Raw genomic sequence first — 17381 nt, 5'->3', positions numbered from 1 at the left:
GCAAAAACACCCATTTAAAAATTCCTTTTAACGGATTTGTAACTTCAATCGAGGCCAATTTTTTTCTTGCTTTAGAAGATGTTTACAAGTTTGTTAAACACAACTTCATATTTCATTTTAATTTTGTATTTATAGGCAAACTTTTAATCTTAGACTTTTTGTTAAGTTTTGTAAGTTGCTCCAAAAGTTTAAATCTCGGTTACTTATCTTTAAAGATTTTAAGCCTAAAATCTCAGCCTGTCTTCTAGAATTGGCTTTATACAAAAACGTATAATGCTCCGTTATTGTTCTTATAACCAGTTAAGCAGTGTCAAAGCTTTTATTTGAGCTAGGAGGATAGATCCTGCAAGTAAAACAATCATACGATTCTGGCGGGTAATAACTCATACAATTCTCGCGGTGGGTGAAATAGCCTCAACCTTGCTTTTTGTTAAATATACTCTTAACCGTTTTAAAAGTCGCTGTTACTACAGAAAGAATGACGGCTGATTCATAATTAAAGTATTTTATCGCAGACTTTTTAGCTTAGGTTTTCATCTGTTTTTACAACTTCCTTGAATTTAAACGCACATCATGAACTTGTTCGTAAAAAGTTTGAAAAAGTATTAGCCATATTCCTAAGTGAGCGTGGCGGTTGTGCCTACTCTACCCTATTTGTAGTATTTATCTATCATCAGATAAAAAGTATTCTTCTGATAAAAGAAGCTAATCACATATAAACATAAAGTCTGATATCAGATGCTGTGACGCCATCTTGGATCGTGTTTTGAGAGCCAGCCGAAACTCACGGCATCCGATATATACCTAGTAAAATATATTACAATCCCTCTTTTTCTCGAAGTTATTGTTGTTGATTTCTTGATTGTTTGTTTTATAACATGTTCACATATTTGCTTTTCAACTCAGTTCCTCTGCACGTACATAAAACGTTTTTGTTCTTCAGCTATACACATCGGTCTTTTACTATATACATCGTATCGTTCGTCTGCTATATATATACATCGTTTATCATTATCGTTCTTGTTATCATTATCTTGTTATCGTTCTTATTTTTTCTCTAAGTCTTCTTCTTGCGCTTCGGATTGATGATGACGTAACGCTCTGTAGTTTTTCTTTGTCGTTTCGGGTAGGTTTTTGCACCGTTCTTGTGGTTTTTCTTTTCGTATAGATCTTCTTCTTTGTTATGGCCATCATTCGGTTTAGATTGTTGGTTCTCATCAAAATTCGCATTGCTTGAGCAGGTGCAAGGGTCTGCCCTGTTTCGCGCGTTAGAAACACTCGATTGCTTACCCTTCGCAGATCTATACAGTTTCGCGTGTCCGTTTGCTCGTAGAAACGTTTTTCCTTCCTTGTTTCGAACCATGATGCTTCGTTTGTATACTTTAATGATGGTGAAGACTTCCTTTAACCAGGGCGGTGAAAGTTTGTTTTTGTTGTCGGTAAGATTTTTCAACAATACCTTTTGTCCGACTTCAAAAGTGACAGTTTTTGCCTTGCGGTTCTGGTCGGTGTTTTCCTTGGATTTCTGTTTGTGCTTTTCATCATTCTTGTTTACTTCTATATCCAATTCACTGTTGCTTTTCACAAGTTGACTAACGTCAGGAAGATCATTCGTTAGCGGTCTACCGAACATCAGTGTTGCAGGTGGAACTTTAGTTACGGTATGAGGTGTGGTTCGGTAACTCAAAAGGAATGTGTCAAGAGTTTTACGCCAATCCTTTCCAGTGATGACAGCAGTTTGATTGTGTCGCTTCAATGTGCGGTTAAATCTCTCAACCTCACCATTAGCTTGTGGCCAGTATGGAGTTGTACGCCGGTGTTTTATACCATGTTGTTGAAGGTATCGGCTGAATTTGAAGGACGTGAATTGTGAACCGTTGTCAGTTACAATTGTTTTTGGATAACCAAAAATACTAAAGGTTCGCTTCATAACATTTATTATGTTTTGCACACCAGTGTTCTTGATAGAAGAAACTATTGGGTATCTGGATCTGTAATCAATCAAAACTAACAGGTTGTCACCAGAGGGATAAGGGCCTTGAATGTCCATTGCAATAGTGTTCCAAGGTTGTTTGGGAATTTCTGTTGGTTGTGACGGTTCATGCCTGGTGGTGGAGGGTGCAGTTACTTGGCAGGCATGACAGGTAAGTGTTAGATCTTCGATTTGTTTGTTCATCAGCGGCCACCAAACTTTTTCACGTAATAGTAGTTTAGTTTTGGTTGTTCCTTGATGCGTAGCATGTGCTATCTGCAACATTTTCTGTTGTAGAGTGCTTGGGATGACAATTCGTTGTCCTTTGAGTAAAATGTTATTCACAAAGGATAACTCATGCTTTGCATGTCTGTATGGATTCAAAGCAGAATCTTTTGGCCAGGCCTTCGAGTTAATGGCTTTGGTGACTTTTTGAAGAATGATGTCTTTTGCAGTTTCATCTTGTATCTCTTCGATATTGCAGCTTTTAGGTACTGCTTCTGCTGCTGTAAAGTTGATAAAGGATTCAATTGAGTCGTCAGTTTCTCCTTCACTGTCTGTACAAACAGGGTCTCTTGATAGTATGTCAGCAGCATTTTTGGCACCAGAAATGTATTTTAATTTGTAGTTATACCCTTGTATGCGAAGAAGCCATCTCTGGATCCTCGGTGGTGGAGATGTGGAAGTTGGTGACATTACGTGCAAAAGACTCTTGTGATCAGTGGTGATATCGAAGTCACGGTCATATATGAAAAAGTGAAAGTGTGTGCAGCCAAAGGCAACTGCAAGAGCTTCTCGTTCTGTTTGTGAGTATCTCTGTTCAACAGGTGTTAATGCTCTACTTCCATATGCTACCGGCTTGAAGTTTCCATCTTTCTGTTTCTGTGTAAGTATGGCACCAAGACCATACGGACTTGCATCAACAATTATGTCTGTTTCCGCCTCAGGATTGTAAAATGCCATAGTTTCAGAAGTGCAAAGTTTTTCTTTGAGTAAATCAAATGATTTCTGTTCAAGATCTGTCCATATGAATGGTGTATTTTTCTTGGTGAGTTTCCTCAGTGGAGCTGATAATGTACTGTAGTCTTTGATGAACTGACTGCAATAATTTACTAGACCAAGAAAGGATCTGACTTCTGTCGATGTTGTTGGTGTTTTGAATTTGTTGACTGCAGTGACTTTGGAAGGGTCTGGAGATATGCCATCTGTTGTGAGAGTATATCCACTAAATAAAATTTTATTCTTGCTAAACTCACATTTTTCTGGGTTGACACGCAGGCCATTCTCAGAAAGATTACGAAGAACCTTATCGAGATTGCGGTCATGCTCAGCTTGTGTTTTTCCCCAGATAAAAATATCATCAGAGATGTTCTTTGCCCCTTCACAATCAGCAATTACCATTTCAATATTTTTCTGAAAATGTTCAAAGGCACTTGAAATACCATATATGAGACGCTTGTATCTGAAAATTCCTTTATGGGTAATGAAGGCAGTAATGTTTCTGCTTTCTTCGGCTAACTCAGTTTGATGGTAGCCTTCTCGCAGGTCAATTTTTGAGAAGACAGTGGCTCCATTTAATAATGGTAGGATTTCTTCCAGTTTTGGAATAGGATGCTTCTCTCTGATAATGGCAGTGTTTGCTCTGCGCATGTCCACACACAATCTAATTTTGCCATTTTTCTTAGGTACTGCGACAATTGGTGAAACCCACGAAGTTGGTCCATTAACTGGCTCAATGATATCTAATTTCAGCAGTCTATCGAGCTCTGCTTCAACTTTCTTTCTGGTGTGAAACGGCAGTCTCCTAGTTGGTTGCTGGATGGGGGTGACATCTGGATCAATATGGAGTTTCTGTTTGAAGTTGTTAAGTTTTCCCATTCCTTTGAATACCTTGTTGTTTTTGTTGAGGACTTGTTCTGTTGATACTGGTATGCCTTTTGACAGACTTCTGCTACCTAACTGGAATGTTCTATGGTTGATGGGTGTTGTAGCTGGTCCAATTCGTAATAGATCTAGCTGCTCAGCTGTTTTGTGACCAAGTAAATTGCCTCCTTGACCAGGTATTACGTAGAATTTTGCTAGTATTTTATGGTGATTTGCTGCAACTGTAGCTTTGAAGGTACCAGTGATTGGGAGCTTCTTAGTAGCATTGTATGGGTAGATTCGGGCATTGGATTTCTGAAGCTGGATGTTGCTGAATAAGCGTTTATAGGTTCGAAAATCGATGATATTTGTTGTGCTTCCAGAATCAATGATAGCAGTCATTTCGCTATTGTTTACTAGAACGGGGAAGTTATTTGACTTCGTAGTGTTCATCTTGTATAGGTAGATATCCTCATCTTCGTCATCAGAGTTTTCATGGTTGGTTTGATGAACTTGCTGTTTATTTTTGGTGCGGCACATTTTTGCAAAATGTCCTTTAATACCACATTTGTTACATGTTTTATCTCTTGATCTCCGACATTCATGACTTTTGTGGTTCTTCATACCACAGCGACCACATTCTGGTTTGTTGAATGATTTGGTTGGGTTGTTCCGATGTGGTGGTGCATTGTGTTTCCTATGGCTACGATGAGGTGGTCTACGCCCATGTAGTTTGTTGATTTGTTCAGAGCTTTCTTCTTCAGTGTCATGTTGTGTTTGTTTACCATTAGCTATTTCTTTGTTTTGGTGTTCTGCAGATTCAAAAAGTCGTCCAAGGTCCTGTGTTTTCTGGAGATTCAAATCAGTTTCCATAAGTAAACGTTTGCGGAATTTAATATTCGATGTTTTTGCTATGACCATGTCTCGGATTTCATTGTCAGTTTCTGATCCATATTCACAATATAAGGAAAGTTGTTGTAGACGGGTAATGAATTGATCCGTACTTTCCCCTACTTGTTGTGAGGCTTGGTGAAATTTATGCCTTTCGAAAGGTATGTTCTTTTTGACTGAAAAATGTTCATCAAATTTATGGAGGGCTTCTTCAAATGTTGTTCCAGGATCAGAGAAAGTTTCAAATATTTCCTGGCATTTAGGTCCAATCATGTGGAGTAAAATTGCCCTCTTTCTTTCATCATCCCTAACTCCACTTGCTAGTATGTAGTATTTAAGACTGGTCTGCCATTTCGTCCATCGTTGACCAACTGAAGTCGGTTCTCCATTTGGGTCAAAGGGTGGTATGGCTGGAAGTTGCAAAACGGACATGCTAGCTGCACAGAAATGCTCAGAGCGCGCGCACAAGTATAACTATCGCTTGAAATTACAAAGGACAGCCTAGCAAAGTTTCCTTTCGCACAGTAAGAGTCAACAAAATTTGTTGTTTTGATTCGAAAATTCACACGTCTTGTTTCACGCGAGATTGCTTTGTAATTATGAAATATACCTCTCCATGAGTTCTTGGAATCCTCGTCGCCAATTTGTAGTATTTATCTATCATCAGATAAAAAGTATTCTTCTGATAAAAGAAGCTAATCACATATAAACATAAAGTCTGATATCAGATGCTGTGACGCCATCTTGGATCGTGTTTTGAGAGCCAGCCGAAACTCACGGCATCCGATATATACCTAGTAAAATATATTACACTATTGTTTGAGAGATTTTTGTATTATTTCCGACAAAAAGCATCCAATAAATTTTGCTTTTATTTTTTTGGTCGATATTTAATCCACTTAAAAATCATGCAATAAAAGTTAATACAAGCGAAATAGATTTAAACGTTCGCATTAGTAGAATAACTAGCAGTGCGATGGAGAGCGAAGTCAAATGTAATCAGGTGAAATTAATGTGCAGGGAAAAACGCTTGCTAGCAAGCAACAGCCAAGCTGTCTGATATATTGTGTTTAAAAGATCACGACTAAACCATTTCAAAACATTGGTCAATATACAACCCTTATATCAACTTTGGTAAAACTTGGAATTTATTCCTAATTTTGTAATCTCGTCACCAAGTCTCTTCATCTTTTTTGTTCGTTTTGATAACGAGGTGAAAACAGGAGATTTTTTTGAGACTAGGTTGCATATTTCCGGGTAAACAAGACACATGTTGCAAAAAGTTTGAAAAAGTATTGATAAAAAGTAAATAGAAACTACTCGAAAAAAAGATTTGTTGTTTAAAGAAAAATATATTTTTTTGTTGATGAAAAGATGCCGTTTTAATTAAACTTTCATGCTAGGCAATTTCTTTCCCAATCTTCTTCTATTCTTCTGTGCTAACTGTGCCACAACGCGTAAACGAAACCTGGGGATGAGATTAATTTGATATGTTATACGTTTATTAAACATTAAAATACTTATTTATCGTAATTGTTTATTTGTGAACCTGTCTTTTGAATACGGTGTATATTGCTATCATCTCTCTATGAAGATGCAAAAGCTGAAAAAATATCCCTTTGCATTGTTATTTGTTTATTTATTATTATCTATGTCACAAAAATATAAAAAATAATAATTAACTGCACAAGAATGATAGTAAAGGTATCTAACGTTAAACTTGCATTGATCTTAATTAGTGCTTGATTTTAAAAATTTATCTAAGAAAGAGTCATGCATTCATGCAATGTTCTGTTCATTTTTCTACTGATTTCCTTGACACATGGATTTGATATCACTGAAGAAACGACATTGGAGGACTTGTGCAATATCTTTCATGTTCCAAAGGTGAATTGTACTTGTGAAGTTATACCCGAAGTGTGCAACTTGTTGATAAAAAAGAACGACACATCTGTAGTGATTGTCCAACACGAATGTGATATTCTATACCATTCCATACAAGAAAGTATCAATATTTTCGCTGCAGTAGTTGGTATCATCGGTAACTCAATTGTCGTGATGGTTACTGTGCAGTTTTGGGACAAAGCTACAAGATGTCACCAGTTAATTGGAGGGTTGGCAACTCTTGATCTAGCTTTCTGCCTGATACAATTATTATTCTCCATTCCACGACTATGGACATGCAAATGGCCGTATGGGTTGGCCATGTGTAAGTTTCTTTTCGCTGGGGTAAACTGGTGTCAGGTGACTGCGCTTGGATTTATAGGGATCATTGCTATTGAAAGATACATTGGGATTGTTCATCCATTCAGCAAAGGTTTATCGCGAAAGTGGATTTTTATTTTAATTGGCTGCAACTTTTTTTCCGCCATCCTTTTTGTGACACCGTCTTTACTATACTTGAAAATTTCAAGGTTTGGTATATGTCAAGAACATTGGCCTGCTGAATACAGCTCGTTAATATACACATGGTCGTGGATGGTTATTTATTTCCTCATCCCAATTATATGCATAGCTTGTTTATATTATCGAATTCTTACGGTTTTGATAAATGCAGCAACGGTTAGCGTTAGTGGAAATGACTATTTTCAACGAAAGAGAGTGAACGAAAATAAACGAATAATGGCTATTCTCGTTACTGTATTAGTGGCTTTTGCACTGCTTGTTTTTCCTAACAGATTAGCCTGGGTAATTATTGAACATATTGGAGTCAACAACGTGACGAAGGATACCTATAGAGCGTTGAATTTATTTGGTTTTATTCCTTATTCTTTCCATGTCGCAGTCAATCCAATTATTTACTCACTCATTGATGCAAATTTTCGGCAAAAAGTGAAAGCGTTGTTCCGTAGGATGGTAGAAATGAAACTCCAGTCTTCTTCAGGTAAAAGTCAATCCACTGAACTTAACACCAATTCGCCTGTAACACAAACTAGACACCTATGAAAGTAAAAAAGGGAAAACGCGGAAATTTTTGAAAAGATTGTCCAAGAGTGTGTTCACATCTTTTCTGCAGTGGCTATTAGACATTATTTAAAACCGCGGTTATAGTCAAAGAGCGCCAAAACATTTTGTTTATTGAGCCAAAGAACGCAAAGAAGCTTTTTTATATGTATATACGTATAGCTTATATGTATAGTTTGTCAATCCGATGTAAAAAACATAAATTAGAATTGAAATAGAGAACAAGTCTTTTCTTGAATTCCCTAAGAATAGCAAATTACATGAACGAAGAATTGTTGAATATGTGTATACAGCTAGTTCCCAGTAATCTTAGAAGGAATGTGGCAGTAGATGATGAACACCGGTTCGCGCAAATTCACGTGGAATTCCAGCCCAACTTAACTTAAATAACAGAAAGAAAAGTGAAAGCATTTTCATTTTATGTATATATTTCAATGTTTGATAAATAAAATAACAAATCCATAAATAAACTGTCAAAACATAAAACCAATTTTAAAAAAACCACGAAACAATCTAATTCGTGATATTCGTTGTTTATTTACTTTCCAATTTACTTGTTAATTTCTTCCGTTTAGTTGTTGGAAGGGGATTGGGGAAGCAATTTCATTTTATTGTAAAATTCGGGGTTAGTTGCAATAAACTTTTAAGCACGGTTTCATCGACAGCCCTTTCGCGCTTTTGTGATGAAAAGGGACTCAGTGTAGGTGAGAAAAATTGTATGCATCCTTCCGCTTTCCCCAATTTTTTTATTTTTTGACTAAGGGATGTAAAAATGCCCTCTATTTTAAGGCAGGTTAGCCTTCAAACCAGAAAAAACATTATAATGCACTCATGTAATTTCCAGACGACATTTTTGCAGATTCTGACATCATAACAACGTTACTAAGATTTCAAGGTTGTTACGTATAGTTAAAATTTTTATATGCAAAACTTGTATCTGTATTTATATTTTATGTAAATATTTAAACTTTTATAAAAGGTCCAAACTAAGAATACGCCACATTTTTACTAACAAAAGCAGGGTGTAAAAAAACAACTACATACCTGAAACGAAAGAAAAGCACATGGCGCAGATATCTTAGAAACTGCGATTAAAACCCACCCTTTCCCTAACGTAAAAACAACAAAAACAGCAACAAGAAAACGATAACAAAAAGATTTGCACAAAACAAGTTGTTAAGATTTGTAAAAAGATATTCTTTGTGAGCAACAACTATTCTAGACTTATTCATACCAATTAAGTTACTCCTCTTCAATAGCACTTAAAAGATAAAAATAATTTTGACACCCATTGTGTCAGGATGGAAATGCGGGAAGTATGCCACCAAATGAATTATTAGTAGTGCCACCAGAGTTCATACTTTCTTCTTCTGGGTTTTTACTCGAAAAAACACTACAAGTGTTTTGTAGTTCACTTGTCATACATGAAGTTGTTACGCTCGATGAAATATTAGACGGAATAAGGGTGTTAGGTAATGTCTTCACAGCTGTGAACAAGCTGAAAGTTTTTTCTCCTTCTGTTTTTACAGGTGATATGCTCATAGCAACGTCTACATCTGCGGATGCTGTTCTCTCGCAATTAACATTCAATATCTCGTTTGCACCACTCCCGCTTAATTTACTCAAATCAACACTTTGCTTAATATCAGCTATGCTATGTTCTGCTTTTTCTACGGTGGTTGACATGTTATTTGATTCAGGAGACAAATTGAAACCATTTATTAACTGAGGCAATTCTCGAGTCACCCCGAGTGGGGAATCGACAATATATTCCTGACAAGAGCTGTCACTGAAGTGGTCAACAAACGAAGGTGAGCCTGATCGAGGGGTACCTTGATTTCTTTCCAATAATCTTTTTGCACGAGCAGTAAGAATACCCCGTTGGTTGTTGCTTTTCTCAAGTATTGAAGTCGTTGCAGCAGACAAAACGGGTTGGTTAACTGCAGCATCAAGTTCATCTAAACGTAGAACAATAGTTTGAAATAAAAAATTTAGCGTCAAACGCGGAAGTAGGAGCGAGCGTAATTTTAACTACTGTAAATATAATTGCAAATAACCTTTTTTTGGCAAGAATTATGATCTATACATGTTTTTCATTTTGATGTTTAGCGTTGAGAACTAATCTTCTTTCTATCTTAATTTGCAAAAGTAATGACAGGATTTAAACACAAAGTAAATGAACAATTTTTTTTATTTTTTATTTAAGACATTATTTAAATAAAGCACCTTACTGCCACGAAGTATGAATGAAACTGGATTATACTTTTTCCTTGCGTAAGAATTATTTTTTAATTTTTTTTAACGTTACGTGTCTTAGTGAGTGAACTACATATTTGTTTATTCCAATACATTGACCAAATTTCATTAACTTAATATAACTCAAGTTAGGGCACGTCAGTCACTAAATTTTATATTTTATCTAAAATACATACTGATCTGTTCTTGTTCTGCGTAATATTCCTTTACAATGGCCATCTTCCCTTTTTCATTTAATTTTGCAAAGCTCTCAGCTCTTAATTTTAACTCCTCATAGAGAGCTTCTATTGTTTGCTCCAAATCAAAGAGGTGTGAATTTTTACTTTTCTTTACTTTCTGAAAGCTGGTCAAGAGTTCACGCAGAGAATCGACGTCCCAAGCCACAAGCTCGTAATCTGCGTCAACATGTGACGTGGAACGAATTTCTTTTATCTGGGAAAGAAAATAGAAAACTAATGTCAACAAAGATAGTATGATTGCTGATAAGATCTACATGCTCATAATTTTTAAAATGTAGGATTTAGGATTTGGAAAAGGGATTTCTGGAAATACAGAAATCTCTATCTTACTTTCCCTTCACAACATCCAAAAACTTAAACATTTAACTCTTTTGCAAGTACAATACACTTAAAATGGATTGGTGGACCAAATATTTGACATACCTTTTTTAATTTAGACTGATGATACTTCTTGTATATTCTAATGTCAGTATCAGTAAACTGGGGAAAGAAATAGTACGAAGTTTTCTCAAAGTCTTGTCCAAGATAAAGATCTTGGCGTTGGAGAATTGGTATATCTGCCAGGCTGGAACACATCGAAACATCGTCATTCTACATAAAAAAATCAATAAAACATCATCGTACCAGATGTGCAACAACAGTTTCATTACTCTAAACCATCAAAACCAGTTTATCATTTCATATAAAAATCTGTTATCGACTGGCAGGCTGTGAGTAAAGCATTCACTTTCAGTATGGAAGATTGTGGGTTAAATCTCCGAGTGACTATAGTTGATTCTGTATATCTGTTAATTTATTTTTTCTGATTAGCACTTAGCGGAAAAATAGGATCGTTGTATAAGATTAATAACTGGTTAGTGATTGTTGTTCATACGCAACATCCACAGCTCAAATGACACGAATGTGTCATAACCCCTCTTCACAGAATAGTTGCACTATTCACTGATAGTAGCGTCAAAAATAAGTGAAGAGGAAGATACTGCGTAAAAAAATCATAATACAATACTAAGATGGATAACTGACCAATGCTGCTTCACATAGTGCTTTTAGAATACACATTTTCTGTTTCAATGTTAGATGCAAGAAAGCAGCTTCATCAGTGACAGGATTCTCTTTGCCTAGATACAAACGACGTTATATTGATTACATGTCAAGATCCACTTTTTTGGTGTGATAAAGTTTTAAAAATAAAACTGAGAGGGTATGCTATATCCATAAACATATGTACCACAAGCCTAAACATTCTTTAACAAAGTACTTACATCGGTTTACAATAATTTAAAATTGATTTTACAAATATGTAATACCTAGTTGTTGAAAAAAACTCTTATCAAATCCATTAACTTCAGATGCCTAAAATAAAAGAATTTGTTATGTGATTCTCATCACAATAAAGATAGTAGCGCATAGTAAAATTCCAGGTTAGATTTTACATACTACAACAATCTTGTTTTAGGTTTTGTTTTAAGTCACTCTTAGAAAAGGCTAAAAGAATTTAATGCTAATTTATTCTTCTCAGTTTTAACAAATGAATCATCCTTACATCAAGTGGTAAAATGCAAGGTAAAAATAAAAAAAACATTTTACATTCATACATATTCATATCCTTCTTTATCAGCTGTTTTGTACCACTTTATAAGTAGAGCCTGCAGTGTGTATAACCATCCTTGAAAAGATAACGGTTTTCTAGTTTCCATTCTAAAATGGCGATAGTTGTTACTTCCATGTGATTTTGTGGAAAATAAAGCGTTGAGAAGTATATGATTGTTGTCCTAAGTATGACAACACAAAGAGAAGTTTCAAATAAAGGGCTGCAATTACCTTTGTCTTTGACTCGGTGTGGCAAGTAAAGCTGAAAAAATTTTTCTAAAAAGCATACTCTTCTCCATGAAAAACGATGCTATCTCAAACTCAGTGTAATTAAAATCATTGATATTCATGAACTTTCGCAGCATATAAACATAAATTCCAACACATGGTAACTAAAAGTAATATCATTCGGTCAAAAAAGTCAAAAGGAACAGAGTTTGTAGAGGCCATATAAACAAAACAATCTTAATCTTTTAATATAACTTTTTGACTGTGATTTTTGGTTAAAAACATTTTTATATTATACTTTTAATATATAAATTTAATTTTTTTCAATTAGCCAAGAATATTGTGGCATTCAGATTATATTAGAATTAATAGACTTTATATCCTTTAGTTCTAATTCTTTTTAGGACCATTAAATTATTCTTTTTTTAAAAAAAATGATTAGAAGAGAAAGCACTAAAATATAAAAAGACAGAAACATGAAAAAAAATAGAATAATTTTTGACCACCAAGAACCAGCAATAAAATCTTACATGTCACATGGAAAACTTTCAGATATTTCACTAGAATTAAATAACTTACTTTCGGGTAAGTCAGACAAACACAGCAATTTATAAATGGTGTAAAAGTTTTCGTTTTGCACAAGAAAAATTTATTTGATCAGGATAAAAATTAATTTTGGCTTCCGAATTGTAATCGGAAGGACAAAGAATACAAATTTTACAATGACAACTAAGGACAATAGACATTCATTTAAAAAATTTCATCACATGCATATGTCAAAGATTGTGAATGGTTGTTTTTTTATGTCAGTACTAACATACCTCCCAACAAAAACGAATTTCTTGTAACATTGATGATGTTATAACTTCTTTTTCAAAAAAAATGAGTTGTTCTTTTAATTTTTCATACTCCAAACGCTTTGCCAACTCCACTTGCTTTCGTCTCTCTCTTTCCACAATTTCAAATTCCATTTTCAACTGCGTCATTAATGCTGTTTCAGAAGATTCTGAAAGAGGCTGGCACCTTCGTCTGGAGCCATCTATAATAAGAATCGTCAATTTTGTGCACAAACACTGTCTCTGCTTTATAACAATTAACAATATTTATAAATTTAGTAGAACTTCAGGCAATTTTTTTTTCGAGTTGGTATGAAAGTATGAAGTACAGGAGGCACGCAAGAAGTGACTTACTAAGAGACAGGTTTAGATATTCTTTCTTTCTGTGAACATTTGAAGCAGATAAAGTGCACTTTTCTCTCAGCAGTCTGTTATAGAGAAGGTACAATTTTTCCTTAAAATGCAGAAATAAATTGCATGAATTCATTGTAGAATAATAATACTTTTTTACCTGGGTAATAAAGCAAGCTTTTGTTCAAGAACAAGCTCTAAACTTCTGGCACACTTTGAAATTTGATGGGTAAATCCGTTGCGTCTATAGCAGTTCTCCAACACAATTCGAATATCGGTAACAACTTCAGTAATATTCTCATAAGTTCCATTATTGAAATTATCATTAACTAAAACAATTATATATACACTTACATTATTAAAATCCTATTACAGCAAAATTTTGACATAAAAGCAATCAATAAGGAATTCACTAAGCTTTTAATGTATATAACATTTTTTCAATGCAGGACCACGGTTTGCGTCACGTAAAAACTCATTAATTCTAGTGGATGCAAGTCATTATGTTGATCGGAGCTGTAAATAGGTAATAGGGTCAAGTGCCACAAACACAAACTAGAGCTGGTTTGACATTTTTTAGTGAATAAGAAGGTTGAAGCAGTCGTGAAGAAGCAGGAAAAATAGTTATTTAAATAGCAATATCTGAACTTTTAACAAAAAGTGAATATGATATTGGGAATTTCTCATGCCAATCTTCCCAGTAAGTCCAACTTGTAAAAGTACCTTGAGATCTCTTTAAAAAACAATTTAACTTTGGTTTGATAGGATCTAAACATTTTTTAGAACATAATGTCCAATTAATTAGTTAAATTAAGTTTACTTGCAAAATAAAAGTAAAAACTTGTTTGAAGAGGAAAGTACTGCATCAACCCTGTGAATCTGAAGAATTCAAAGTTGGCACGGAAGTGCCGATTTGAACTGGCTGAAGGCCGGCAAAATTTTGCACAGATGCTTGACAACGGGGATTTCATTGGTGAGGTAAATCATTTATTCTGTAAATTACAAATGTTAAAAAGTTATATGACAAATTGGGGAGTTCACTTTGACGAGCCAACATTTCTTCGTTCATTTGACCAGGCCTGATCTTTTCGTACATCCATGGATAAATGTAGGAAAGTCGATTGACACTGACAAAATACAGACGCTATACTGAGTACTCTCAAAGAATCTTGTTAATAGCAAATAAAGCTCCGAGCGAAATATGGAAATGGTAACAGTTTGTTAAAGCTACATTTTTGATGCTTATTTGTGTAAGAAGGTCGGTTTGCCAACGTAATAAATAAATTTTCTCAGCATTCCGACCATAGAAAGAATATAGTTCGGCATGTACAAGCCGACTTCAATTTAATGAAGGTGGTTCTCAGGGCTGCTGCATGTTTCAGTGCTGTACACTTTTTATCACACACTAAATAGATACCAACATATATAGTTGGGTAAACAACACTGAAAGCTAGGCCTAACTTCAAACATGTCAAAAATCTTTCACCTACTTGTGGTAAACGTTACTTTCTCAGCAATTTCCTCTTCATCATTCTTATTCTCATGTTCATGCTCGTCCAGTTGTTGTATGTATTTCTTCTGCTGTGTTAGTAGGTTTCTAAATAGTCTATATCCATAGAGAATGTCCTCATTAAGCATGGAAGCATCAACAGTAGTTTCATATGATGTTGGAGCTTCTGGCTGAACATTTTGTAAAGGTCCTTTCATATTATCGAAGAAATGTATAATCTAAAATATCTAAAATTAGCTTGAAGTTTGAACAACAATATTATACAGCACTTATATAATAATGACTAGTCAACTGTCACTGATCATCTAAATTGAACATTTGACCTTAAGGATAAAAAAACAAACAATCAAATTGCCAGCTTCTGAATTTTTAGCAACGAAAAAATATAATTCATTCAGAGCGGAGCTATATGACAAAGCATAAGCAGTGTAGCAAAATCTCTTGGCTATTAAACAATCAATATTTACATTGAGCTTCAACTGGATCATTTTAAACAGGCGTGTCCTCATTTTTGTTCCTTTTTTTTCTGGAGTAATCATAGAACTCGCATACAGCAATACTAATTTTGCCATATTTTGAAAAGCAGGTAATTTGTTGCGACGAAACTAAAATGTGAGATGCGTTCATTATTCATTATTTTTTAGTCATAAAACTCTTATAGTTAATAACTTTTTTGTAAATATTGCATGCATGTTATATGTGACAACAAAAGGATTCATCAAATCTTATTGTTATGACTAGCGCACGACGATAGCAATAGAAAGCAATTAAGTTTGTGTGTAAACAAAAGATATGTAAAAGTTCTTTATGCAGACATGATATCGTTACATGAAGTTGTAAAACTCGCATACATGTAAAGTTACATTCAGGTGGTACGGTATACATTAACTTTTTATTATTGACAAAATATTTGTTTATTCTTTTGCATGAAATTTTATACATTTGTCCCATCAGTAGAAGTTTATTTAAAGACTCTTTCTTTTACTATGCATTTAAATTTTGTTTAAATTCATGTTTTTTACAATATTTTTCCTGAAATAAATTTGATTTTTTTTGAGAGCTGCAAACAAATTTAACCAGCCATTTTAAAATTTTTGGCAAAGACCCACAGAGACAAAATGTTTAGTTTAAACCCACTAAAAGCACATAAGGACAGAAAAGAAAAAAGAGGATAAGGTAGAATATGGACAAAAACAAGTCATACTCAAATTAGCACATATAGCTATACTACTTTTCCCCAACATTTTCATTCTATTGTTTTTGCCACCATTAAAAATATGCCTTGTGTCCTGGGAATTTCTAGAAAAATTGAGTCAGTTGGTTAGCTGGATTAAGAGGGTGCCGATAAGTCACAAACGCCCGCATATATACTGGCGAGTTCCGGTGAGTTTTTGAATAAAATTGGCGGTTGTCCCCTGAAACCATCTGCACTTTCCCGAACTCGCGCTTTTTACGGCGTATGTGGCTTATCAGCACCCTCGTGCTGGATTTCCCCCGATTTTCCTATTGGTGAACGTAAATTTGATTCCAGGATCATAAAACAAATTATATTTTAGGCAGTCTCTTTTTCCCTTCACGGTATGTGTTTCAATCTTATATACTAAAAAACAAGGGGAAGAGGGGGGACCACACCTGAAACAGTATCTGCGTTACTCAAATGCATTTGCCTGTTTTTTTCTGGAGGACATGTGCACTGCTAAAAAGTGGTCTTCAATCAACCACAAAACTTTAGAAAGGAGGTAAAATTCAAAAGCAAAAAAAGGAAACGTAATAATATCTTTCAAATCGTAGACTTTTATTCTTTTTAAAGTCAAATTGCCAAGAAAAAGCGTCAAACTTAAAAATCCACTCACAATTAATACAAAAGGCAGAAATTTGAAAGGTTTTTTCAAATCTGAAAATTTAAATTCATTTTACTTAATATTCTTTGCTCAGGATCTGCATGAAATGCCTAGTTTACCTCACACACCACCTCAAACTTAACAAAAAGGTGCAAAACGAACAACGCTCTTGTCGTTTCACTATGCTTCTTCCGCGCCATTTTAGTTTTGCCATTCCGATTCTTAGGGCCCGTGCGTTTCGGATTCTTTTCCGCGCGTATCGTACAGAGTATATTCTGGGCGGTAAACCATGTCGGCCAGCACGGCGGTAAAAAAACCCATAGAAATCTCTCGTTCGCAACACTACTAGCGATTTAATCATCTTACCCCAGATCCCAAATATATAGAGAAATTATTTATGGTCTAAAGTTGTGTTCGATTTCTATCTTAGAAAAACATTTGCGAAATTTTGGTTAAAAAATTAACCAACGCCCAGTTAATAGCGCCTCTAAAGCATTTAAAAGATTAAGCTATAAAATAAGTAGAATTGAAGGTGTTTTAATCAACACCAAAAATTATGCAGAAATTACTTTTAAATTTCGGATACCACACCTATCCCTTACTTACTCTGTTTCATTTAAAATTTGAAATAAAAACTTTTGTAAAAAATTAACAACTTTTAATTTAAACAACATCATATTTTTAATGCGCCCTTCTTGCGTTTTTAATAAGTAAAAAGTGAATTCCAGGCGGGTAAAACTTAAGGTATTTTGTAAATATTGGGCGCATGGGCGTAAAAAATATTATGTTGTGAAGACAAAATCTTTAAAATCATGACCTTGACCAAGGATGTCTTTCGTT

General features: G+C 34.7%; 3 protein-coding genes across 3 annotated transcripts; 1 reads left to right on the top strand and 2 right to left on the bottom strand.

The window, feature by feature from the left end:
• Positions 1 to 1057: 1057 nt before the first annotated feature.
• LOC130653632 (uncharacterized protein K02A2.6-like) lies at positions 1058 to 5158 on the bottom strand. Its single transcript, XM_057456158.1, has one exon. It carries the CDS (start codon positions 5156 to 5158, stop codon positions 1058 to 1060), a length of 4101 nt encoding a protein of 1366 aa, XP_057312141.1.
• A 1156-nt stretch (positions 5159 to 6314) lies between these two features.
• On the top strand, positions 6315 to 7991 carry LOC130654195 (somatostatin receptor type 2-like). The gene has a single exon (XM_057456737.1). The coding sequence runs from the start codon at positions 6500 to 6502 to the stop codon at positions 7670 to 7672; it is 1173 nt and encodes a 390-aa protein (XP_057312720.1). The 5' UTR covers positions 6315 to 6499; the 3' UTR covers positions 7673 to 7991.
• Positions 7992 to 8320: 329 nt separating this feature from the next.
• LOC130654192 (uncharacterized) lies at positions 8321 to 15046 on the bottom strand. The gene is made up of 11 exons (XM_057456735.1): positions 14681 to 15046; positions 13351 to 13519; positions 13194 to 13267; positions 12825 to 13042; positions 12007 to 12167; positions 11781 to 11883; positions 11493 to 11538; positions 11209 to 11303; positions 10609 to 10776; positions 10123 to 10378; positions 8321 to 9648 (listed from the first exon to the last, which is right to left on the bottom strand). Exons 1-11 carry the CDS (start codon positions 14895 to 14897, stop codon positions 8987 to 8989), a joined length of 2169 nt encoding a protein of 722 aa, XP_057312718.1. The 5' UTR covers positions 14898 to 15046; the 3' UTR covers positions 8321 to 8986.
• Positions 15047 to 17381: the final 2335 nt, after the last annotated feature.

Source organism: Hydractinia symbiolongicarpus, chromosome 8 (genome assembly GCF_029227915.1).
Source record: "Hydractinia symbiolongicarpus strain clone_291-10 chromosome 8, HSymV2.1, whole genome shotgun sequence".
NCBI classification, from domain to species: domain Eukaryota; kingdom Metazoa; phylum Cnidaria; class Hydrozoa; order Anthoathecata; family Hydractiniidae; genus Hydractinia; species Hydractinia symbiolongicarpus.
This window is presented reverse-complemented; position numbering and strand designations above follow the sequence as displayed.

Bases quoted from the DNA above. Each gene is read 5' to 3' on its own strand.
- LOC130653632 (XM_057456158.1), bottom strand. From the start codon at position 5,158: ATGTCCGTTTTGCAACTTCCAGCCATACCACCCTTTGACCCAAATGGA.
- LOC130654195 (XM_057456737.1), top strand. From the start codon at position 6,500: ATGCATTCATGCAATGTTCTGTTCATTTTTCTACTGATTTCCTTGACA.
- LOC130654192 (XM_057456735.1), bottom strand. From the start codon at position 14,897: ATGAAAGGACCTTTACAAAATGTTCAGCCAGAAGCTCCAACATCATAT. The intron at 13,520-14,680 runs GTAGGTGAAAGA...TAATTGTTTTAG, and splicing joins GAAAGTAACGTTTACCACAA to TTAATGATAATTTCAATAAT. The intron at 11,304-11,492 runs GTATTACATATT...GTTTGTATCTAG, and splicing joins GAGTTTTTTTCAACAACTAG to GCAAAGAGAATCCTGTCACT.